Source organism: Pyxicephalus adspersus, chromosome 2 (genome assembly GCF_032062135.1).
Source record: "Pyxicephalus adspersus chromosome 2, UCB_Pads_2.0, whole genome shotgun sequence".
Lineage (NCBI taxonomy): Eukaryota > Metazoa > Chordata > Amphibia > Anura > Pyxicephalidae > Pyxicephalus > Pyxicephalus adspersus.
The window spans coordinates 5,885,190-5,909,999 of NC_092859.1; the positions used below are offsets into that span (position 1 = coordinate 5,885,190).

Genomic DNA, 24,810 nt, shown 5'->3' on the forward strand with positions numbered 1-24,810 from the left:
TAAGGTGTGTTCTTCCCACTGAGCACTAATGTAAGGAGCATTATTTTATTGATTAATGTATGATAACATTTCTGTATATTTTTCTTATATATTCTTCTTACTATTGAAGACTGATCTTTCTGTATTTAGGATATTGCTATCCCCCCTGGTGAGCACCCCCTCCAATACCACTACACCTTCTGGTATTCTCGCAGGACTCCCTCCCGACCGGCCAGCACGCAGAATTATGAACAGAACATCCGTCAGTTTGGCACAGTGGCAACGGTAAGTGCTAGCCGGTGATTTTATTCTTCTTCTACAGCAGGGGTGTCAAACTCAAATACACAGAGGGACGAAAATAAAAATTTAGACCAAAGCGGGGGCCAAACTTGACATTTGTTTTTCCTACTCATTAGATATAAAACATTTTCATATGGAAACAAAGAGGTTTTGCCTAACATTCAATATGAAACTAGCCTATAATAGAGAAAGAGGCCTAAGAATTTTTTTTTATTTTACTGCATGACAGAAAAATAAAAAACACCACAATAGGCTATGCAGAAGAGAATTCCTTTGGATTTTTTTTTATCCAGGAGTGGGACAAAACTTTGGTGTAATCTGCATGGATGTCAGTAGTATAGTAGGGTAAGTAGTCTTGTTTCTTTTTAATGTTTACTCTAAATGTTTTACAATGCAATGTGAAGCCAAATGAATTGCTGCAATAATTTGGTTTCACATTGCATTCTCCGTATAAACTCCACAGGGTCCATGCATAGGCTGCTGTTCAATTCCCGGCATTACTTGCGTCTATAAAATGCGGGGCCACGCATAGGCAGAGAGGCCACTGGTCTATAGACGAGTGATGCTGGGAATTGTAGTAGCAGCATCACTCTTCTACGGATTGCAGTAGCGGCGGGCCAGCTGCAATTCATATTAGGAATTCTTTTGGATGAAAGGAAGTTGGGATGAAAGGAAGTTGCGGGCCAGAGTTTGACACCCCTGGTCTACAGCATAATAATCGATCATGTCACATGACCGGACAAATCATGTGACCAGTTAGATGCGACTCTATGTTCAGTTTCAGGTCAATTGTTTCTGCAAACTCCATTTGCACAGTTCCCTCTCTGTAGATATATTGAAGAAGATTTAGCAAACCAGCGGCAACACCTTATCGGAAATCAAGCACGGCACTCGCATATGATATACAAATTTATAATAACAGTATTTCCTGTCCTCTGCAGGTGGAACAGTTCTGGAGGGTTTACAGCCATATTGTACGTCCCGGAGACTTGAGCGGATACAGTGACTTCCATCTCTTTAAAGAAGGCATCAAGCCCATGTGGGAAGTAAGTGGAATAAGTGACTGGTTTGTGATACCATCAACAAGCTGCAATAATGCACAACGCAATAGGTCTATTTGAATAAACTCATTCCAGGTTTGCTGGATCTTCTTTATGTTTCCAACCAATTGGGGTGCTAGTACTCATAATTTGGAGGAAGATTGTTATTCCTTTCCTTTAAATGTTTTGCTACTCCTTTTTATTGATATTAAATTAGTTGTGGTGACAGGGTATCTTTAAAGTTCAACTAAACCCTTTTTACACTCACCTGCCCCATTCTGTTGCCGGCACTGTCCTCTTCTTCCTTCTTCTCTTGCTTGTTGCCATTTTCGGCCATCTTGGTTGATCGGGCCAGGATGACGTTACACCCAAGCACCAGGTCGTTCAGTACTGGCAGCCACTGGGAAAGCCAGGATGGGATCCCGGTTTCTCATGATTTTCACAGATGAAGAGAGCGATCAGGCAGGTAAATATTTTATTTCAGATGGGGCATCACCTGTCTCTTTCTGCAATAAAGCCCGGCCTGGTCACAATTCTGTAAAGCGGATCTTTAGTTCTGCTTTCAGGAATCCAGCACATAGTATAACATGTTCTGGAGTGAGATACTTCATTATTCTGCAGGAAACCACACAAATGTAACAGACGTTCAGTAACATTTTTTTTATATCTTTCTGCAGGATGAAGCCAATAAAAATGGCGGTAAATGGATCATACGGTTGAGGAAAGGCCTGGCTTCTCGGTTCTGGGAAAACATTATCCTGGCTATGCTGGGAGAGCAGTTCATGGTGGGGGAAGAGATCTGCGGTGTGGTTGTGTCTATTCGTTTCCAGGTATTGGTATCTCCTTTAAGCACAATAGATGTTGGGTTTAGTCCTTTCTGCTAGAAGAAAAGAACTGACCTCACCTATAACCCACTCATCCACCATCGTCTCCTAGTCCAGCTCTGCCCTGTCCTGGAATTCTTAGCTAGCTGGGTTTACAGTTGACCGAAGGAAATCCCTTGTAGAAGGTAGAGAATAGCTTAGAGTTCTGTTATCATTATTATTACACAGTAAGGACTGGATGGAAAGGGGTAAAGCACCAATGGCAGAACATATGAAATCCTCCTTGTCCTTTAATAATTTAGATAGCCATTTTTTGTCTTTAGAATTAGAGAGAAGGCACAGTATGAACTGAAAAGACCAGTCCCTCCTTAAATGACGTCTTGGGTTGTTAATACTTTTCACATTTTTTATAGTTTGTGGTATAATCTATCTTATTACAAATACATTTATGATTCCAACTCTTTGTCTGTATATTTGTTCACTGCCTCAGACACTTGCCATGCACTTTTCACTAACAAATAAGAAATCACTTTGTGTGACCCCCCCACAGGAGGACATCCTCTCCATCTGGAACAAGACAGCCAACGATCAGCTGAGTACAGTCCGTATCCGAGACACCCTACGAAGAGTCCTAAACCTCCCACCAAACACTATCATGGAGTACAAAACTCATAATGATAGCCTGAAGTAAGTAAGAATGTACCTGAGATTATCCAGATGTCATTACTTTCATTTTGTCTTCAATTTACAAGATAAAAACTCATCCCTATTATGTGGTGATTTTCTAGATATTGCCAAAACTTTGCACAACAGATTGAAGAGAACCTGTCACTAAACCATTCATTTTAACCACAAGATTCCTTTATATGTGCACTTATTAATTTACGTGTGATATTCACCTATGAAAACCTCCCTTCTGGTAATATCAAAAAGCATTGAGGCTGCTTCTGGATACAGCCATCTTGCATGTGATGACGAGAGCCCCAGCTGACTCAAGTGACACTTTATAGTATTCCTTTTTACTCTTACATCTACAAAAAACGCTATAGAGAAGTGGAGGAGTGGGACCAGCAGAGGTACTAATAAGAAGAGGAAAGGATTGTGACATTCAAAGAGGGGACTATGCTAAGGAATAAGCACTTTCCATAGCAGCCCAAGCAAGTTCAGATCCCAAGTGGAAAAAATTGTTTATGAAAAGAAAAGCACTTCAAGCAAAGCAAAAATAAAAGACATGTTCTACTCATGCTTTACTGTGCAGTTATTTTAAAATATTGTGGGGACTGGTGTGTGATCAGCCTAAATTTAGCAAAGCCCTCATAGGCAAACTGTCTGGGCAGGGGCCACTGTTGGGAGGTGGAATCTAATGATATTTTGTTCTTGAATACACTTTTAGGTTTTATTTTGGAGGATTGAGTCTCCCTGTAGAGTGAGACACCATATGTGTGCAGGGAAGAGACAGACCTCCAGCTGTATGATGTAAACAATAAAGTCACCAAATAGATAGAATGTTATTCAAGTCTCCAGCAACTAGAAATCAGTATTAGGACCGGTGTGGATGGGTTTCAGGCTTGTGTCTATGGCATCTGTTCCAGTCACGTCTATATTCATTCAGGATTTACTGACTTGCAGTTCACCTCCTTCTAATCTGCATTTGACCTGCTTAAACGGGGGGTTTGCAATCTTTTAGATGTTAAAAGCATACATATACTCAGAGTTTTCACTTTACATAAAAGGGTAGAGAACCCTTTATGTAAGGTTAAAATTCTGTTTGTTTTTTTTAAAAGGGTGCAGCACCGCCTATTTGAGAATGAATGGGACCGCAAAGCCTCCCGGGATACCTACATCAGGCATGTGCATGCCTGAGCATCTCACACATGCGCAGTGAGATTGGCATTTTTCTTTTATCCTACATCACGCGATCTCGTGCCCGGGTCGGGTGGCGTAGGATGAAGAACCGAGAAGAGAAGATGAAGATGGCAGCACCCGAAGCGCTGTCTCCGGGACGGATGCTTAGACCACGAGGGACCTGATGCCGGACGCCCCTGGAGTGATCATACTGCCCAGGGGGATTGAAGGTAAGTGTGTTTTTGTTTTCTGAGTATAGTTCTTTAATGGGAATACAAAACCCATTTGAAGCAAACAAAAGCCTGTCAACACTGGCCCTTAGAAGGCCTGAAAATATATAATATCTGTATTCCCAGATAATGGCTGCCCTTTACTCGCTGTACACATTCAGTTCACAGAACATTCCATGATCAGAAGCATTATTGTTTGTCTAAACCCTAGAACAAACCTTTGATACATGGCAACTTTCCAGGATTTGGATGTGATAAGCCTGCAAATAACACATTTTTATTCTGGGATGACAACGCTCACTCACCATACATATAGAAGAGCAGGGTGCTCACCTTCAGTGCAGTGCAGGAAGCTAGAAGCGAGTTGGATTTCCCAGCAGATCAGCAGGAATTTTTCCGTACAGCGTTTTTAAACTTGAAATAAAATGTTTATGTTGTGCAGAGATGCTGAATGTGTTTTTTTGGGGGGACATACACTTTATTAAGGATTTATTTTTTTTTTTTCAGAGACAACTCAAGTTTCAGAAATACAAAACTGACTCTATAGCACCCCCCGGTCTCTTCCTATACACGGGTGAGTGTTGCCAATCACTGTCGAGGAAGATTCGTCATATTCTATCTTGGTGGACCCAGAGCAGGAGTCAGAATTTGCCTCCCGTTGCAGTGTGGTCAGATCATTTTGGAAACTCTTGGTGGTGCTTAAAATCCTCACCGGGTCTTAACTGGAAAAGACCCCACCGGTAAAAACAACAACAGCAAAACTGTCAGCCGGGTTGTCAGAAGGTTATGTCGGCGGGCAAATATAATGTTAAGTAGACATTTTTCTTGCAAAATAAAAAAAAAAAGAAATGAATAATTCACAATAAAATATTTTTGTGATGTTTTTTTAAACATCTGCTACCATGTCTCTTGGCTGTGACTTTCTAAAACTGGTAAGACACCCATCTTTGGGAATGGGCAAGAACATCAGGCATTCGATGGCTCTTCTACAGACACCAAGAATACCCAGATGCGGGTTGTTACCTAGAAGTTGTACACAAGGGAAACTCGTGTCCGCCACCTTTAAACGGGTGCTCTGGGGCATTGTTGAAGTGCCCCATGAAGAAGATGGCAAGGGTGCCCACCACGAAGAGGGGCAGAGCTCCCCAGAAACACAAGACGTCTAGAACTTTGCCAATCATGATCCAGTTTTCCATTTCCTGGAGATAAAAAAAAGAGACATCACAGCTGTGCTACTTTTTAAATCTAAACATGAGTATTTGATGTAGTAAAAATGTGATAAAAATATGAGTAAAAAAAAAATTGGACCTTTGATTACCCTAGCACTGCTAGAGATAAATGTTTGTTTAGGTCTGGAGGGTAAAGGCAAATGAACATGCCTGACCCCTTAGTCACCTAGGGGCTGCTTCACCTCCTCTTCCATTCAACATCCAGGTTGTATTGTGTCCTCACTTCCAATGCAGGACTACTAATCCTATAGGGATGATGATGGTGCATACAACATAAGCACAGAGGGGCTAGTCAGAACAGCTTCATTGCAAAGGTAGTTTTTCACCCCAGGAGTTAGGTTTAAACCCTAGTTCCAGCATAAAACACATCTCTTGTCTGAAGTGTATTGGTTTTCATCAGAATAGGAAGGTGAGCACAACAACAAAAAAAGGAACAAAAGTTCTGAAATTGTAATCCTTATATAGGAAATAGATGGCAACGACGGACACTTTGTTTGGACAGCTGTGATCATGGGTACAGGTTGGCTGCCTATATGCCATAACCCTAGCTAGGCTTAACAGCAAGTACTTCCCTAACACTAGTTTACCCTAGGAGTCAGCTTTTACGGCCCCTGAATAAATAAAGCCATGTTTAATGTGCTGATATGTCACTGTTACATTAACCTTCTCATACAAGTCTTTTTCAGCAAACCCTAGTTGTACAAGACTTACCGCATTGGTCTTATTCTGCTCTTTTGTGCTGGAGGTGATGAAGTTGCAGGCCTCTACACATTCCTTTATCTCCGGGGCACAATGTGCCAGATTCTTAAAAAGGGGAGTGGTTACACCGACATCAAATCCATCAACTGCAACGGCAAGAGTATTTATTGTAGAATTTATGTTTATTACTACATGTCCTAGCTCACAAACCTATCTTGTCCTTTGCGTTTGTGAACAATCTTGTGTTGCAAAGTTACTCCACTCCGTTATACATTCCATCTCTGTAATTATTAAAGCTCAATTACAGGCTCCAGATATCCCTGTACCATAACCCCCTTTGCCTTAAGTAAGCACCTCCTGACCCTTTAAACAAATCTTTTTTTCTAGGTGTTTTTGGTTGGACATGCACCACCACAGGTCCTCTTCACCATCTTTTTCCTCTACTATAATGATGTAGCACAGCATTTTCCTGCGTCTTAGGCTTGGGTGGGTTACTAATGGCGGTCGCCTAATTTTAAATAAAGGCTTCTACAGAACTCCGGATCTGTTTTTAATCTCCAGTCCAACCAGTCAGCCAGCAGAGGTGACAAGTTAGACGTGAAGTAAAATTTCTGTCATTTTTGGGGTCACTTTTACACTCTCCACGTTTCAGCTATGTCCTCAACTTTCTCTGGCATTGGTGGTTATCTACAGGCACAATGATTCTGGAGGTTTACAAGCTAATGGTGTGGGTGGTCGAAATGCTGGAGTTTTTCATTCTTAGAATTACCAATATATTTTAAATATTTAAAGGGTGCAGACATATTTCATATGCAGGATTTGCTTTTCCACTCACAGAAATTATGCTTTGCTGCCCTTTCTTACATTAAAAGTCATTAGGTCAGCTGCTTTATTGAAAGCAATGCACGTCCATGCCTGATGTCTCACCAGCTCTTTAGGAAGAGTCTGAAAGCAACATTCACAACTTTCTTTAGTAACTGTTTTAAAACTGCTCTACATATTATCAAAAATAAGTAATAGTAATATGAAGTCTTATAAAAAAATAGTTTATAATAAATACTCCTTCTGTGTGAAGGTTCTCATTTATATAGGGGATGGATTAGAGTGGGATCTAGTAGTAGATTATCAATTTCACCAGGACTTGTTTTGTAATGCTGACAACGTTTCGCTGCTCAGCTTCTTCAGTTCTGAGTATCAGGGTGATACTCTAACATTTGTAGCCATAAGGGTCTCTTAGTTACCTTAAAGGGATCTCAATACCATACTAAAGTTCTACCTGTAAAAGAAGATAGTATAAACCCACTTCTGCCTCCTACACCACCCATTTAGTAGAAATGGCCCCCTGAACACGTCCATAAATCTTTTAGGACACCCACAGCTCTTCTTGCTTGTCGCCAGATTACAATATTGATGAAGACATTGGTGGAAGGAACAACTAAGCACTGTGAGGGACCCAGGAGAATAAACCTCCCTGAAGTATCTGTTTCCTTGTGAACTTCTGGGGACCATTTCCTGTATAGGAAGTAGTGGTGGACATCACAGGCTTTAGGAGAGACTAAATTCACATAGATGGGGTATACCTATCAAGGAAAAGAGCATGTAGTCTAGTGGCAGGTTCTCATTTATTTAAAGGCACCATGTGTCAAAGTAGATGTACAATAGTACCTTGAAATATGCGTTCCCTCCATAAATTCACTAAACTTCCCCTTCACTGAGGCCTTTAACTTTTATTACTAATCTTACCCATGCCACTCTAGACTTAAGGCAGCCATTTTGTTACTTGAGCCTGTATATAAATCATCCTGAGAAGCTTTCAGTGGCCAAAGTACAAAAACTGCAGCAAATAACTCTGATGCCCCAATTGGACGGTCTCAGCATCTTCCAACTTTTGTTCCAATTTTTGTATATCGGCCCCATTGTGTGGCTAGTTTCTAATAAATTATTAATGTAGTTATATTGCTATGTATTTTAGATTAGCCGAAATATAGCCGCTTCTGCACAAAATGGCTGCCTCTCTGCCCTGTCCTTACCTATCTGCCACCTCCACTGCCCCTTTCTGCCTTTGCGTCCTCCCTCCTCTTCACCTCTGTGGCCCCGGGAGTCCCGGCTCAGGCCATGTCGTTCCCTCTGCCTTTCGAACATCAGTTCGCTGCGCGGTTTCTTCAACACGTACTCCTCGGCCTTCAGCATGATTCCCAGTGAGCTCTTCCTCCTCTCCTTTGGGGTCTCCTCTCCTTCCTCGCATGGTTCAATCTTCATGTGGAGATATCGTGGTAAGATCTCCAGAAGCCTCTGAAAGACAGACTCCATGTTAATCTGTTGTATTCTTTGGGGATTTCCAGATGCAAGAACACAATGTGAGCAGGAACCTGAACTTCACAAGGTTGCATGTGGCCTTTTGATACTTTTTGAGTGCCTTGATTGTCCAAGTTAGTTTTACCATCTAGATGCCTACTTAGGTCAATGAAGAAAAATATTAATTGGGCTGAACATCTCCTGTATTATGTCTGCAGAGTCTCTTTTATATCAGGTCTGCACTCTCTGGCTATCTCATGTAGCATGTCTGCAATGCCAGACCATCTCCTGTACAATGTCCACAGTTTCTGCAGACATTGTACCCTCTTCTGTAGTAAACTTCTAGTCACTGACCCTAGCCTGTAATATGTCTGCAGTCTCTGACCATCTCCTGTACTATGTCTGCAGTCTCTGACTGTCTCCTGTACAATGTCTGCAGTCTCTGACCATCTCCTGTACTATGTCTGCAGTCTCTGGACATCTCCTGTAGCATGTTTACAGTCTCTGACCATCTCCTGTAGTGTATCTGCAGTTTCTGATCCCCTCCTGTAGTACATCTGCAGTCTCTGACCATCTCCTGTAGTGTGTCTGCAGTCTCTGACCATCTCCTGTACTTTATCTGCAGTCTCTGGACATGTTCTATAGCATGTTTACAGTCTCTGATCCTCCCCTGTAGTACATCTGCAGCCTCTGATCCTCTCCTGTAGTGTGTCTGCAGTCCCTGACCAACTCCTGTAATATGTCTGCAGTCTCTGACCATCTCCTGTACTATGTCTGCAGTCTCTGACCATCTCCTGTAATATGTCTGCAGTCTCTGACCATCTCCTGTACTATGTCTGCAGTCTCTGACCATCTCCTGTACTATGTCTGCAGTCTCTGACCATCCTCCTCTCCTTCCTCGCATGGTTCAATCTTCATGTGGAGATATCGTGGTAAGATCTCCAGAAGCCTCTGAAAGACAGACTCCATGTTAATCTGTTGTATTCTTTGGGGATTTCCAGATGCAAGAACACAATGTGAGCAGGAACCTGAAGTTCACAAGGTTGCATGTGGCCTTTTGATACTTTTTGAGTGCCTCAAGTCCCAGTTAGTGTTTTACCATCTAGCTGCCTACTTAGGTCAATGAAGAAAAATATTAATTGGCCTGATGTCTCCAGTCTCTGACCATCTCTTGTATTATGTCTGCTGACTCTCTTTTGTATCAGGTCTGCAGTCTCTGACTATCTCATGTAGCATGTCTGCAATGCCAGACCATCTCCTGTACAATGTCTACAGTTTCTGCAGACATTGTACCCTCTCCTGTAGTAAATTTCTAGTCACTGACCCTAGCCCGTACTATGTCTGCAGTTTCTGATCCTCTCCTGTAGCATGTTTACAGTCTCTGACCGTCTCCTGTAATATGTCTGCAGTCTCTGACCATTTCCTGTAATATGTCTGCAGTCTCTGACCATTTCCTGTAATATGTCTGCAGTCTCTGACCACCTCCTGTAGTGTTTCTGCAGTCTCTGACCATCTCCTGTAGTGTGTCCGCAGTCTCTGACCATCTCCTGTAGTATGTCTGCAGTTTCTGATCCTCTCCTGTAGCATGTTTACAGTCTCTGACCATCTCCTGTAGTGTGTCTGCAGTCCCTGACTACCTCCTGTAATATGTCTGCAGTCTCTGACCACCTCCTGTAGTGTTTCTGCACTCTCTGACCATCTCCTGTAGCATATCTGCAGTCCCTGACCATCTCCTGTAGTGTGTCCGCAGTCTCTAACCACTTCCTGACAGTCTCAGACCACTATGTTTGCAGTCTCTGACCATCCCCTCTGATATGTCTGCAGTCTCCAACAATCTCCTGTAGTATGTCTGCAATCTTTGACCACCTCTTGTACGTGTCTGCAGTCTCTGTTCATGTCCTGTAGTATGTCTGCAGCCTCTGACTTTCTTTATAGCAAAACTGCAATCTGTTATATCCCAAATACTTTCTGTGTGGATGAAGGGGGATCAAACCAGTAGGTAGAATGAAAGACTGAGGGGTGGGGTGGGAGCTGGCAGGTACACCTGGAGGTATCAGATTCCAGGGATTCAAAAGATGGTTACAGCTCCACCAGACTGCAAAGACCTGGGTCATGGGTAATTTAGGTAATTTTTAAGAACCAATAATGTATTATTGGTTATCCTGACTCTCTCCTCTACAATCTATTAAGAATGCTGCAGCCAGACTCATCCATCCTTCCCGCCGCTCCTCTTCCGCTGCATCTCTTTGTGGTTCTCTTCATTGGCTTCCATTTCACCTTAGAATCAAATTGCAGCTCCTGTGCTTTGCCTTCAAATCCCTACACAAATCTTGTCCCACTTACATTTCTGACTTGATAGAAAAATACTCCCCCTGCCGCTCTCTGCGCTCCTCCAATGACCTACTAATGACTTCCTCACTCATAACCTCATCACACGCACAGCTCCAAGACTTTTCCAGAGCTGCTCCGACTCCCTGGAATGGTCATCCTATTTGGCTTGTTCCTACTTTCTGCTCATTTAAAATGGCACTCAAAACCCATCTTTTCATACTCGCCTACCCTTCTTCTTCTGCCTTTTAAAACCATCACTACTTCCCACTATTACATATCCCCCTCCTATTGTGTGATACTTCCCCATCTCCTAGATTGTAAGCTCTTTGGGTTCTCTCTGTCTGTGTGACTGTCTGCATCTGTCTGTCATTTGCAACCCCTATTTAATGTACAGCGCTGCGTAATATGTTGGCGCTATATAAATCCTGTTTATTATTATTATCATTATTATTATTATTATTATTATTAATAATAATAATAATAATATATTTGTTCAGGCTATAAGATCTCTTAGTGTTCTTCATTGTCATCAGGGGAGTAGAATTTCCAACTATATTATCAAGCAAAGATCAGTGAATGAAAACATTGGACATTCTGATGCAGCGAATTATCGTCTTACCCGTTTCATGACGGCAGTCAAGTTGTGCGTGCTCGGTGTCCTCAATGACACGTTTAGAACGATGACACAACTCAGCACAATAATTGTTGATACTATCATGACAAAGATCAGATATCTACAAAAGAAACAATGGTCAGGATGCAATATTGGATAGACTTTTATGCCTTCTGCAATTCACATGCAATATACTGCCTAGGCAAAAAAGTCCCACTAATATTTCGTTGGCTCTCCTTTAGCTTTCATTACGGCTGATGCAAAGGCTCAACATTTACTCTCATCCAGAGTTGCATTCCTTTTTCCCAAGATTTTGTATTAATGATGGAAGAGTGGGAGCTGTGTAATGTCTTCTCCAAGTCATCCCAAACATTCTCTATGGATTCTGTGGTGGCCAATCCATTTGTGACTATGATATCTCATTCACCCTAAACCATTCTTTCACAATGTGAACCCAATGAGCATTGCCATTCTGGAAAATGCCATTGTGGATGAAAAAAGCCATTGTTGGAAAAAACTGGTCATTCCATATATTCAAGAAATCATCATTTTTTGGGCACATAATCATGCTGACCCGAGACCTGAAGCAACCCCAGCCTAGTGGTGGCTTTTTTGGCCAGGCAGTGAATGTTAAGTAATGTTTAGTATCTGAACATTGAAGTGTATGTAAATACCCACAGATTAAGACGTTAATGTTTAATGAAAACAAGTAAAAGAGACATTTAATGTGTTTCAGAAGCGTCAATACAATAATATATTCCAACCTTTGTTCTGTCCGGTAAATTGGCCTAAAATCTACCTTTTTACTGTGTTGTCACGCTGGAATAATGAGATGTTCTTTGTGGGTTTATAGGAAGGTATCAGCTCAGAGGTGGAGTGACCAACATATTGATGTTCACCAGATCTCCAAGAGCTGGGGCAAACAGTACATTTGCAGAACTGCAGCCAATGATTGTGATCACTTTTAGTATGCAGCCATATAGCAAAGCTGAAGGATCCTTAGAAAACACACATATTATACCGTGTTTCCCCGATTATAAGCCATCCCCATTAAATAAGCCACCCCCGATGTTTGATAAAATAATTAAAATAAGGCACTCACCCGTGAATAAGACATCCTGCGATATCTGATCCTGTGTGTGTCTCCTCGATGCTGGCTGCAGTGTGTGTCTCCTCCTGGCTGCAGTGCAGAGCCAAACTGAAAGTAAGAAGCAGGCACACGCACCCCTGCGATTCTGCACCAGGAAGCACGCTGCTGATCCCTGCCCTAACGGAGAACCCTGCCCTAACGGAGTTACACTTAAGTACCGGTAAGTGAACAGAAGGGGACAATCAATGGCATAGAGTGATCAGAAGGGGAATATGAATGGCGCAGAGTGATCAGAAGGGAAATTTGAATGGCACAGAGTGATCAGAAGAGGAATACGGTATGAATGGCATATGAGTGATCAGAAGGGGAATATGAATGGCACATGAGTGATCAAAAGGGGACAATCAATGGCACATGAGTGATCAGAAGGGGACAATCAATGGCACATGAGTGATCAGAAGAGGACAATCAATGGCACATGAGTGACTTTCAACAATAAACGTGTACTGTAGTCTTCTTCATGGAAAAATAAGACATCCCCCTGAAAATAAGACCTAGGGCATATTTTGGCATTTCAAAAAATATAAGACAGTGCCTTATTATAGGGGAAACAGGGTATATAAATAATTTGTAATATTAGATACCTAGGTGTTTCATTTTTTCTGTCCTCTTAATAATATCCTCTTAATATAAAAAGCCTCTGTAGAACGTTATAGGCAGGTTAAATATAAAGAGTGTAGTGTTTGGTCTTAATTTCATGATCTGAAATGAGGCATCCCACTGCTACCACCATTGTAATGTTTGAGCTAAATTATAGATTACACAATAATCAACCAATACAGAGTTGGGTTGAAACTTAATAAATTATTGATGGTTAAGGTTTTGGTTAATAGGCAGCTCTCTGAGCAGTATATAGCTCCCGTGGAATAAAACTTACAATATGTGCAATAGATTGCTAAACCACAAAGGAATGGATCAGTTAGGCATTCAAATAAAATAAATGTCAATGTTACTATACAACACGTTTTTGGGGTTACACCTGCCTTCTTCAGGACTTTTGAGCAGAGATGTCCTGCACTTGAGGGCTATAGGTAGTAGCTTGACACAAGAGTTTGTGGACAACGGGTATTAGCAGCAGGCATTTAGAATCAGGTGAATTTTGGTTGGTTTTCATTTGGTTTTTAAGGGTTTAATAGGCTATTGGCCCTTGAAAGTTAGCATTGGGCTTGCCAACAAAACCATTGGTATGACCTTTGGTCAATCTCTGCTTCATGAATGACTTGCCAAGTTACTGTTTTGAATCCTTGACAATTGTACTCATGCTCTTTTTCCTGCAAAAACATTTTTAATACATTTTTTAGCTAAAAGTGGAGTGTTCTTAGCCAAAGCAAATATAAAGTGAGGACCCAGAATGCAGGGCATTTTATCTTCCTGTACCCCTGACATTCTGTCATTTGAGGGCCCTAGACAGTCGGTCTTCCCTAAGACTGCGAGTGATCAACGTAGAGTAACTTACTTGCCAATAAGTGGGACACTTAAGGACGTCTCAGGAACCTTCTGAGCGATCAGAAACAGGAACACAGTCTGAGCAAGGAGAACCGAGATAGATGTGGTACATTTCTGACCACCAGCTGAAAGCAGATAAGGACAATGATCAGAAAGAAGTTATTATCCATTTTTAGATGATTCATTACCAGTTTGCCAAAAACAAATAATTTACATAGGAGAGTCTAATGCATTTTAAATAAGCATAACTCGACAATAAACTCAGGGTTCCCTCAAGAACATAAAAGTCAAAAAAGGAGAATATTAAGTTGGTAGGATGAGCAGGGGACTTGGATGTAGTCCACGGGCAGCTCATACCCTTTGTCCCCTCTGACTGCTTTGTACCTCCAACACAAGGGACAGTTCCCATTTGGTTTGTGATTTGTAGATATCAACCCTTACTGGAAAATGTATGGTTTGCTAAGGCCCCATGTATTGTTTTACATTATGGAGAAAGCAATGAGAGAAGCTGGAACAAATGGTCGGGGACACCTTAAACTCTAAGGTGGGCAGAAAAAGACATGAGAATTATGGCAGATCTCACTGTTGGGGTTTCAAAGAAATATAAAAATCCGAATCCAAACCAGGGTTCATCCTAAAATATCACTTTTAGAGAAATTGTCTCTTTGAAACTACAGATCAGCATGTTATTACTCCATGTATGATAAGAAAAATCAGCTGCCTCTATATAATGAAAGGCATCCAGACCTCATAAACCATGTAGCTCTTTTCAGTAGAAGATTATTCTAGGAACTATCCATCCAGTTTAGTTCTGTCAGATCAGTATGAAATACAGCAATATTAAATGGTCATTTGTCCAGTCAGCAGATGGTGCTATAGTTTCTTTTTACAATGCAACCTTCAGCTGTGTTGGAAGAAGTTCACAATTTACAGAACTCAATGATCCATCATAGAAGGGGCTTCTTCCTTATCTTAAAACTCAGTATTGGTTTTGCTATCTTTATCTGCTGTGTTGCCCAAAATTAATACCATGTCCAATCTATTGTCTTTAAGGATTTTGAAAACATCAGGCCTGACCATCATGGCCAACCTATTCCAAAACCATGAGTATTAATATGGAGCTTTTTCATCTTTGTGGCCAAAACTCCCACTCATCTAGGACGGCTAGAGAAGGCTCACAAGATTTTGGAGAATTAAAGAGCATTGAGGCCTGTGAAGATCCAGTTCACAATCTGTTTCATACCAAGTCATACCAAATGTGTTTAGTAGGGCTAAGGTCAGGGTTCTGTGCAGAATATTTGAGTAGTTCCTCACCAAACCACGATGTTTTGGAGCCGACTTTGTGCACATGGGAACAGTCATGCTGGAACAGATACAGGCCTTCACCAGACTTTCCCACCATGTTTTAAGTCTACAATTGTCTTTAATATTGTAGCCTAGGGTACCTTTAATTGGGAACACCTCAATACTATCATTTGGAGCGAATGTCCACCTACTTTTGACCATATATTGAGTTTGATTCTAGTTGCCAAGGGTCCCCGTGTGTCTTTTGTGGTGACTGCAGAGTGAATCTTACCACTGAATGCTAGGAGACATGTTGAGATTTTTTTATGCTACATTGTTAACCCTACCTCACCCCCACTTGGTGGTTAAGGTACCTTTGGCTGGTAGGAAATAGACCAACACTACCAGGGAGGAGATGAGGACACAAGGTACGATGATGTTGACAATGTAGAACAGAGGCTTCCTTTGAATTATAAGCCCAAAATTAATTTCTTGATATTCAAGGTCATCCTTTGTATAGCGATAGTTCACATACTTCCAGGCAGGGCAGTGCTTTATTGCCCATTCTCCATTCTCTAAATATGGCAGGATGTGATAGACAAGGCAAGGGAAGGGAAACAAAAAAGTAAAAGGTCAGCAAATGGACTATTATCATTGGAAACGAGAAATAGTGGAAGTAGTGTGTTTTTACCCGTGAAAGCCTCAGGGTCAATTTCCACCCGCTCCATCAGACCCCCATCGTCAGCAAAAGCCAAAAGTAGATTGATTTCTTTAGCATTGTATGATTTTGACCTACAGAGAAGAAAAGTTCACAAGGTTTGTGAAAAAATACAAAATGCATGTTTCATCAGTTGAATATATTTTGGAATCTGCTTCTTGCCAAAATTCTAAGGCCACCAGCTCAGTCCCAACATTGATTGCTCACCTGAATGCCAGTGTACAGTTCTGCCAGTCAAAGGGGAAGTAGGTAACCTCCACAGCGCACGCACTTCTGAAAATGGCTGGTGGGAGCCAATACATGTGGCCACTGCTATTTACCAGGACGTTAGCATAATAGGCCACTTCAAACTGGCCATCAACGCTGCAAGACAATATCAAAGGTAAAAGTCATTTGTTATGAAGTTCTAAACAATTAATAGACATCTGCTCGTTTTTGAACCTGCTGTGATCCACCATATTGTTTAGTGTGAATCAGGCAATGAGCAAAAACAGAACTTGCAAACCCCTCTATCTGGCAAAAAATCCTTTGGATGGTCCTAGTTGCTTATCAGTGTCACCAAAACACAACAAGGCCTTCAAGAGTCCAGTCCTGACTTGGTTTTGGTTTGGTATTTGCTTTTCAGGAAATCTGAAAATAAAACTGGTAGTGAAAGCCAACAGCCTATCTTGAGGGACCTTTTTGCTAATCATCTCAACTGAAGATTATTCTGGAGACTTCGTTATTTTTACTTACTTGTTTTCCAAAACAATGTCTGGCAACCAGACCATCTCGTGTGAAATCCGTACCACGGTGATCCCACCATAGTCTAAATCATTCCATGTCATTCGGTAGTCATTCCATTCCTAGGACAAATCAAGATATTTGAGACTTCTGTAAAATAATGAAAGCCATGTTCGAGATACAAAAGGTTCAGAACATGCTGAATGGAAGGCAGAAAGGACTTTTAAAAATTGAAATGACTTGGTGTGTAGTCTTTATTTTTTGATGTTCCATATAAAGATTGGAAATTTGCACAGAAATAGACCTTCGGCCATGCAGGTGTAATTAGTCAGAAAAGTAAGCCCAATGTATGGACTAACGTTCATGAACCCTTGATCGTAAGACCTATAAGAGCTGGTTAGACATCTCATTCCGAAATCTAATTCATAAAATTAAGCAAAAAATCATACAATCTCTATTGGGAAGCAACACCAGATATTTGGGCAGTTGTTGATTTTCAACTGTGTGGTAACAATTTAGAGAGGTTCTTTCTGTTCCAGTATGACTGTTTCCCTGTGTACAAGCCATCTCATTAAAGACATGGTTTGATGGGTTTGGTGTGAAGGGACATCAGTGGTTGCAAAGCCCTGACTTCAACCCAATTGAACACTTTTCACATGAACTGGAATTTTAGATTGGAAAAACCTCAATAGTCACAGATCACACCAAACATATGAACAGGAAGCCTTCATAGAAGAGTGGATGCTGTTATGACTACAAAAGAAGGCCAACTCCATAATAACGCCCATAGTTTTGGAATAAGATGTCCATCAAGCACATATATGAGAGAGTCAGTTGTAATAAGTTGTCTGAGAAATACAAAAAAATGTGTACAGATCCTGGCCCCTGAGAACTGAAGTTGGACAGCCCTGGCTTAAACCATCGGAAAAAAAAGCTTATTATCCTCTTCTTGCTGTGTTACATAGTTTGTCCCAACAATTAAAACAGATGAATTTTCATGGACAGCTTGGCTTGAATGTGAATTTGTAGAAACACATAAAGGAATACAAAATAAAATGGGAATTCTTAGCTATAGTGGGCTTTTAAGTCAACATTTCCATTTGCCCTGAAACCAAACATGGGTTTACTGGAAGCCTACTGAGATACCAGAGTGTTGCAAAACTGGACACAAAAAAATCAACTGGCTAATTGAGTCCGTCTTTTTATTTTAAGATTTGTTTTTTTTGTTTTTTTATTTTGGGTTTTTATGACACACCCTATAACAATGCTCAGAATATTTTCAACTGGTTTCCTGAACATGACGATGAGTTCACTGGACTCAACTGGCCTCCACATTCACCAGATTGCAATCAAATAGAACACCTCTGGGAAATGGTGGAATGGAAGATTCCCATCATGGATGTGTCACAGCCAAATATATTTTATGGCCAAATATAATTTGTGGTATAGAAAAGGGTTCCTGTTGTAGGGGTCAGAGACACTGACTTTTAGCTGGAGTCACAATTCAATGTAAATTGCAGAGCTTTGTTCTTACCAGTTGGAGCCATACGTTGGTTGTCATTGTCTCTTCTTTCTCATTCTGTTACCGGAAAAAAATATGAATAAAATAATACATTTTGCTAGAGGGTCCCTTGCACCCTTGGCAATGAGCTGTACTAAGCCCTCATCCCCCCCCCCAACCCCCCAAAAATGTCAAAAATAAAAAAAGTACACTAACCACAATATTACTAAGTAATTTAGCTATAATGTGATCATTTAATTAACTTTTGGTAGCCATATGGATTGTTGCAATCCATGCACCTATGTAAAAGCTACAACCCCATGTGCTACTACATATTTTCATATGCCAAATGTAGTTGAGTATAAACTGATCTAAATATGAATTCAGGTACCTACTGAAAAAAGGAAAATACATGTATAAACCTTGGAAACAAAGTGTGGCGGTCACTGCTAGCATTCATAACAGTAATCAACAGAAATGGCAACACAATTAATGTGAATCTATACATATATGGTTTGTTATTTTTAAATATTTATTTAAAAGGAAAAAAAAAATCACATGAGCTCAGCCTCTTTTTTCCCCTGGTTTTAGGTTGAAGTATTTTGTACTTTTGAGTTGATTATGATTGGCCATTTGCTCTTAATTGATCTTTTGTGCATGCTTGTTGGCCACCACTAGATGGTGCTGTGTCCTTTTGTAAAGTGTTACAACAACTTGACTTTGACAGCTCTGATCTGTCAGACCTGAAACAAATGCAGTTCCAAGACACGCCACTAGGTATCACCTGAGTATAAATCAAGATTTCTAATGGTATTTTAAAAAAACGAAAAACTTTTTCACTTGAATATATATATATATATATATATATATATAAATATATATATATATAGAATATGAGATGAGTGTATAAATATTTCTAACTCAAGTCAGATTATGCATGCACAGAACACAGAACACCCCCTAAATGTTTATAATAATCAAATGTATTTCATATACACAAATTCCCCTCAATCCCCTATCTTCAAAGGTAAGTTGTGACAAGTGCTTTGTGTTGCATTTATATTTATTATTTATATATATTTCTCTCTCAGACTTACCAGCGAGATGAGGTTAGTGAGGGTAAGTTTCAGACGTACATCTATGATATCATTAATGGATTTCACAGGGCGAGCTTTTTTGTTGTAATTTTTGAGCAAGTCTTTTATCAGCTTGGTCTCCTCATTGGCCAGCGAATCTAAGAGACATAAAAAAAAAAAAAAAAAAACTAAAATGTATTCAACCATAAATGTTACTCTTCTTGCTGAGATGGATAGGGAAAAAAGTAACAGAGGGGTTGAAATTCTTACTTTTCATGGATAAGATTGGATAGGTGGGTTGACGTGCATTACAGTGAGTTCTAATGCATGTGTGTCCTCCTAAGACAAGGGTTGGCAAACTTTTTTGGCCATTTTAAGGGTCGGCGGGAGCACACAAGGCCAGACTCTAAGTCCCGTCCTAATGACTCCGCCCACCACCAGGGAACGCCCCCTGAAGTGAAATCCCTTTCCTCCGTATGCATTGCAGAGAAGAGGGATTTACCTTCAGGGAGCTTTCCCTATTTACCGTGGCGGCGGAAGTATCTGGCCTGCCACGGTAAATAGGGGAGCCACAGCAAAGCATGCGGCACTGGAGCTCTGGCGGCTCCGGCTCCGGTAGTTCCTAACCGCCCCTGGCAGATCGGGCCAGCAACCCGTGGCTCTGAAGCCATGTGTTGCTGGCTGGCATTAGGCCGGATGAGCCAGGGGGGCGTTATTCCAGAACGAACTACCGGCTAGGCCGTATATGGCCCTAAAGGCCGGAGTTTGCCGACCCCTGTCCTAAGGCATTGGAATACCATAACAAATGAATGGCAATGCAATTCACTAACATGGTGCATTGCTATGGTTTAAGGTCACATGATCAGTTACTCATGTGTAAAGCTAGCAATCCTCAGTACTTACCTTCTCATCCCCAAAACCATGGGGCCATCTTGAACCAGGATCTTGTTCAAATCTTTCCCCTATGAGAAAACTATCAGCTACAGGTTTGTAATGGGTATGTCCAGGCATGACCCAAAGCTAGCCCCAAACATCATGTCCCAGCAATATTTTTACTCTTACTTTGTACATGTAAAACTATCACCGTACCTGTGAAATTCATGCAGGAGCAGTTCCTACTAAGGTTGGCACGCCATCAGATCTACGTCTTCCTAGAGCCCCTTTTCAGAACACAATGAGCTTGATTTATTAAAGCTTTCCAAGAAGACAGGCTATCATGGGAGAACGTGGGTGATCCAGCAAACCTGGAATGGATTATCTTAAAAAAATGTTGCAATTAGCTTCCAAATGTTTTCAGTCCTTGACTTGATCCATTTAAAGTTTGTTGGATCATTCAGGTTTTCCCATGATAGTCAATCTTCTCAAATCCTTAATAAATCAGACCCAGTGTGTGTGCAGGGTATTGAGGTCAAGATAACCACATTGTGTTGCTGGGAAAGAAATCTCTGTATGTGGGGAGGGCAGAGAAGGGCAGTAGAATAGGTAAAGTTCTGTAGTCCAGCAGGGAGGGCTGACAACACTAGTTGGGGTTTTACTATCGTTAAGGCACTCTGATGTCAATATAAACAGGATGCATTTATTGCACAGATATACCGCTTATGTGGCCTTTTTGCCCTGAAGGTATCCAGTAAAGTAGACCTCTTTCAGTGAAATTCAGTCATGTAGTCATAGCTTTTTTTTTATAGTGGAAATAGTAATGCAATAAATATACCATCAGTGGTGGAAATATAATACAAAGGCAGCAATCGCCTGACTATATTTTGGGATCTGTTTAATACGTAGTATGTTTTCGTTATTTGCATGACCACAGTTGGTTTACTTACACCCCTATTTATTGAAACAGGATGCAGCTTTTTATATTCATTTTATATTTAGGTGAAGAGTGTGCATATGTGGGGTTGGGCAGTTGCCAGTTTTCCCTATTTCATTTTTGCTTATGATTTTTCTTTTAATTTTTTTTCTCAATAGAATGATTAGCAATGTTTGTATATGTAACATTGGCTTTATTGTTGTTCTTTATTATATGTTGTTTATATTCTATTGTTTATAGTCTGTTTATGTCAAGCATTTGAACCTCCTATTGTCTTCAGAACCTCAATAATTCTCCATAGCATGGATTCACCAAGGTGCTGGAAACATTCCTCAAATATTTTGATCCATATTGACATGATAGCATTGCGTAGTTGCTCTTGATTTGTTGGTTGTGTTTCAATGACGAGAATCTCCCACCACATTTCAGAGATGCAATTAGATTAGATTAACTGGATCTGTTAACTGTGGAGGCCATTGGAGTCCAGGGACCATATTGTCAGGTTCTAGAAACCAGTATGGGATGATATGGTGTGCCACCTGCATCAGGTGTAACAAAGGTCGTTTTGAATTACTGTTGCCTATCTATCAGCTTGAACTAGTCTGGTTATTCTCCTTTGACCTCTGGCATCAACAAAGCTTTTTCATCCAGAGAGTTGCCGCTCACTGAATATTTTCCTTTTTTCTGGCCATTCTCTGTAAGCCTTAGAGATGGTTGTGAGTGAAAATCACAGCAAATCAGCAGAAACTTCAGACCATTCACCTGGCACCAACCCATGCCATGTTCAAAGTCACGTATATCACCTCTCTTTGCCATTCTGATGTTTGGTCTAAAGTAGGTCATCTTGACAATTCTTCATGCCTAAAGTTGCTGCCATGGTTTTGGCTGATTACATATTTGTATTAACAAGTACAGTTGACAACTGAAAATCCGACCATCGATAATCCGTTTCCTTCAGTTTTCAGGCATGAATTTCAGATCGCATTTTCAATACAGGGACTGTAGTACACTGTTTGGCCACTGATGTTGTGATGGCGCTGTTCTGCCGAAACAGCTGTTAGGTCTTGCTTGCTACACTAAATACACGTTGAGAGTTGCCTGCACCTTCCGGGTGCTGCGAGAGGAAGGCTGGCCTGTGTGTGGAAGTAACTATAACTTTTAAAAAATCTGGAATTTTCAAAAATCCGGCACACCTCAGGTCAGGAGGTTGCCAGACTTTTTAAAGTCAACTGTAGTTGAACAGGTGTGCCTAAAAAAGTGGTTGGTGAATTTACATTGAATGAATTAAAGCATACGTAAACTCACTATTTTTATTCTACATAGAAGGGTAGATAACCCTTCTAAATACAATAAAAATGTGGTCTTTTTTTTTTTTAATGCAACACCCTTTACCTATGTCATGCATCCCGGAAGGTTCTGGCTGCTCCTTCCGTGCATGCCGGAGATCACCAAGAGAAGCTCTCTTTTTTTCTCCTTCCCCTCCTAATCTCGCCCCTGCGCCGTGCGAAATCGGGTGATGCAAGAAGACCAAAAGAGAGGGTAGAAAATAGTGGCGCTTGGCGCCAGGACAAAGAGGAATCCCAGGACAACGTGGGACCAGATTGCAAGAAGCACCATGGAGGGATCTGCGGGATTAAAGGTAAGTGTATTTTTATGTTTTTAGTTTACTTCTGTTTTAAGTAGGCCCATGCAGGTTACAGTAATTGTAAATCTAAACTATTAGATTGCAAGTTGTGTAACAACAGAGCTATGACTATCCTATAGTAAGATAAAAATGCAAAATTTCCCATAATTCCCCAGAAATAATGCAGTATATTCATGTGACCATTACGCAGTAGTTAAAGATTTTGAATCATGAAGATCACCTGCCATGTAGTCTCCCACCATGTTATTGCCGGTATGGAGTTGGTGCTAAGCTTCTATGAGCTGCTCAATCAGAGAAAAAGTCACTAGCCAGCTGACTCCATCCTGTGTTGCTAAAAATGGCGTATTACACCAAGGTCTTGTTCCCAGAGTGTTGTCCTGTATTTTCCAGTGCAGTCTTGTCAACACAACACACATTACTGAATATATTCTGAGGTTGGAACAAGACCTGGGACTTCTATACCACCCACCCAAGACAGAGCTTTCAGCCTTCGGGATCTCTACATGGACATGGATTCTACCTTCTAGAAGAAAATTGAAGCTTCTGTATCCCCTGCAGTGCATTTCCCCCCAATGTAAAGTAAAGCAAATCAATCTGAATAACTCATAAGGACATACAATATACAGCCATAGTTTGTAGGCATGGGACCAACACACCTACACAAGCTTGCTAGACATCCAAACCTAGGGGTCTCAAACCAATCACTAAGCACCAGGTGATATCTATTGACAAAACTTAGCATACGAAGACATTTTATGCAAATTTCTTCCAACTTTGTGGTATTATTTTGGTGTAGGCCTTTCTGCTCCAACATGGCCTTTGTACAAAGCCAGATACAGAAAGACGTGGTTGGATGGGTTACGTGGGGAGAAACTCAATGGCCCGCACAGGTGTCTGAGCCTAACTCTACTAAACGTCTTTGGGATGAAAAAGAATGCCAATTATGAGCCAAAACTTCTACGTGACCTCAAAAATGCTCTTTAGTATGAATGGGCACAAATTCCTACAGACGTCGGAAGACCTTTGTAGGAGAATTGAGGATGTTATTGCTGCAAGGTCAATATAAATGCCAATGACTTTAGAATTGGATATCTACGAATCATGCATAGGTGTGATGGTCAGGTATCCGTATATCCTAATTGCCAGGAATGTAATGTTTACCCCCTAACCTGGGGTACGGTAATAGTGAAGGCTATCAGTGGCGAGCAGGTGGAGAGAGCCTATCTGGGAGTCCCGAAAAAAGTGAGGGCACGGCGTGTCCACCCTACTACACCCCTGCCCTAACTGGCCAATGTTGACCTCTTGGCTGGGTTTCGAGGAGGCCATTCCTTTTATAAGTGACCTTTAGAAGAACGTATTTGCTGGTTTCTTGTGTCCAGCAATACTTGATCATCTTGTTTTAACTTTTAGCTATCCTATTGATTAGGGTGTTGCCCACCTTTTAGAACTCCTTGTTGTACTCTACATACTAAAAGTTACAAATACAACCAAGCAAAGTCAAAGTCATAATGGCTCGTCTAAGGTCAAAAATCCAGAATGATCACAGTCATAATACATTGTTAGGCGGTTTACGTCCCCAGCTGCTGTCCACAGTGTTAGTTTTAGGTGGACTGATCCTTTAATCTAATGGCCAGCAGCTCACAAAACCACAAACCAGACCCTTAAGCTAAGCTAGGTATCAGCCCCATTGCAGTCATAGACAGACAGACATGCACTAGGTAATCAGCAGACTCACAGAATAGGAAAGGAAGCAGTAACCAGATGGGAAGCTGGCCACCCATCTTTAGACTGTCAGCTCCTGGGACCGTCTCTTTCCAAAAATCCAGGAGCAGAAGAAGCTTCGTTAGCTTGAAGTTATTTTAAGATGGGATGTGTTATTTCCGTATGGAAGCTAGTATCATCTTCAGAGTCTCTCTCATTCACCCTCCGAGAGCTCGTCCCCACTGACAAGGATCATATGCAGCTGTCACCAATTATTGCCAGTTAAAGACCCCTCCATTAACCTCTTCATGGTTTCATGTCTGCTGGCCTGGCTCATTGGCAGACAGTGTGTTCACTTCCATAGCATTGGT

At 41.1% G+C, this 24,810-nt stretch overlaps 2 protein-coding genes across 3 annotated transcripts in view; one reads left to right on the forward strand and one right to left on the reverse strand.

Moving 5' to 3' along the window:
* Positions 1–5,118, forward strand: part of LOC140322742 (eukaryotic translation initiation factor 4E type 2-like) — a 7,200-nt gene extending 2,082 nt beyond the window's left edge. Inside the window, exons 2-6 of the mRNA XM_072399321.1 lie at positions 130–264; positions 1,221–1,325; positions 1,997–2,149; positions 2,694–2,830; positions 4,726–5,118. Of these exons, the coding sequence (XP_072255422.1) occupies positions 130–264; positions 1,221–1,325; positions 1,997–2,149; positions 2,694–2,830; positions 4,726–4,765 (570 nt within the window). The 3' untranslated portion in view covers positions 4,766–5,118. The remainder of the gene's footprint in view (positions 1–129; positions 265–1,220; positions 1,326–1,996; positions 2,150–2,693; positions 2,831–4,725) is intronic.
* On the reverse strand, positions 4,707–24,780 carry CHRNE (cholinergic receptor nicotinic epsilon subunit). 2 transcript variants are annotated; one of them, XM_072399319.1, is made up of 12 exons: positions 24,474–24,780; positions 19,305–19,441; positions 18,241–18,285; positions 16,719–16,828; positions 16,191–16,346; positions 15,957–16,057; positions 15,640–15,840; positions 13,992–14,106; positions 11,392–11,506; positions 8,177–8,438; positions 6,159–6,292; positions 4,707–5,417 (listed from the first exon to the last, which is right to left on the reverse strand). In XM_072399319.1, the coding sequence occupies exons 1-12, from the start codon at positions 24,517–24,519 to the stop codon at positions 5,238–5,240; spliced, it is 1,602 nt and encodes a 533-aa protein (XP_072255420.1). In that variant the 5' UTR covers positions 24,520–24,780; the 3' UTR covers positions 4,707–5,237. The 2 variants fall into 2 exon arrangements, with proteins under 2 accessions (XP_072255420.1, XP_072255421.1); XM_072399320.1 differs by having other exon boundaries at positions 8,231–8,438; positions 24,474–24,776.
* Between the last annotated feature and the right edge of the window lie 30 nt (positions 24,781–24,810).

Bases quoted from the DNA above. Each gene is read 5' to 3' on its own strand.
- CHRNE (XM_072399319.1), bottom strand. From the start codon at position 24,519: ATGGGTGGCCAGCTTCCCATCTGGTTACTGCTTCCTTTCCTATTCT. The intron at 16,347-16,718 runs GTAAGTAAAAAT...ATTGTCTTGCAG, and splicing joins GACATTGTTTTGGAAAACAA to CGTTGATGGCCAGTTTGAAG. The intron at 5,418-6,158 runs GTAAGTCTTGTA...TTTTATCTCCAG, and splicing joins AGCAGAATAAGACCAATGCG to GAAATGGAAAACTGGATCAT.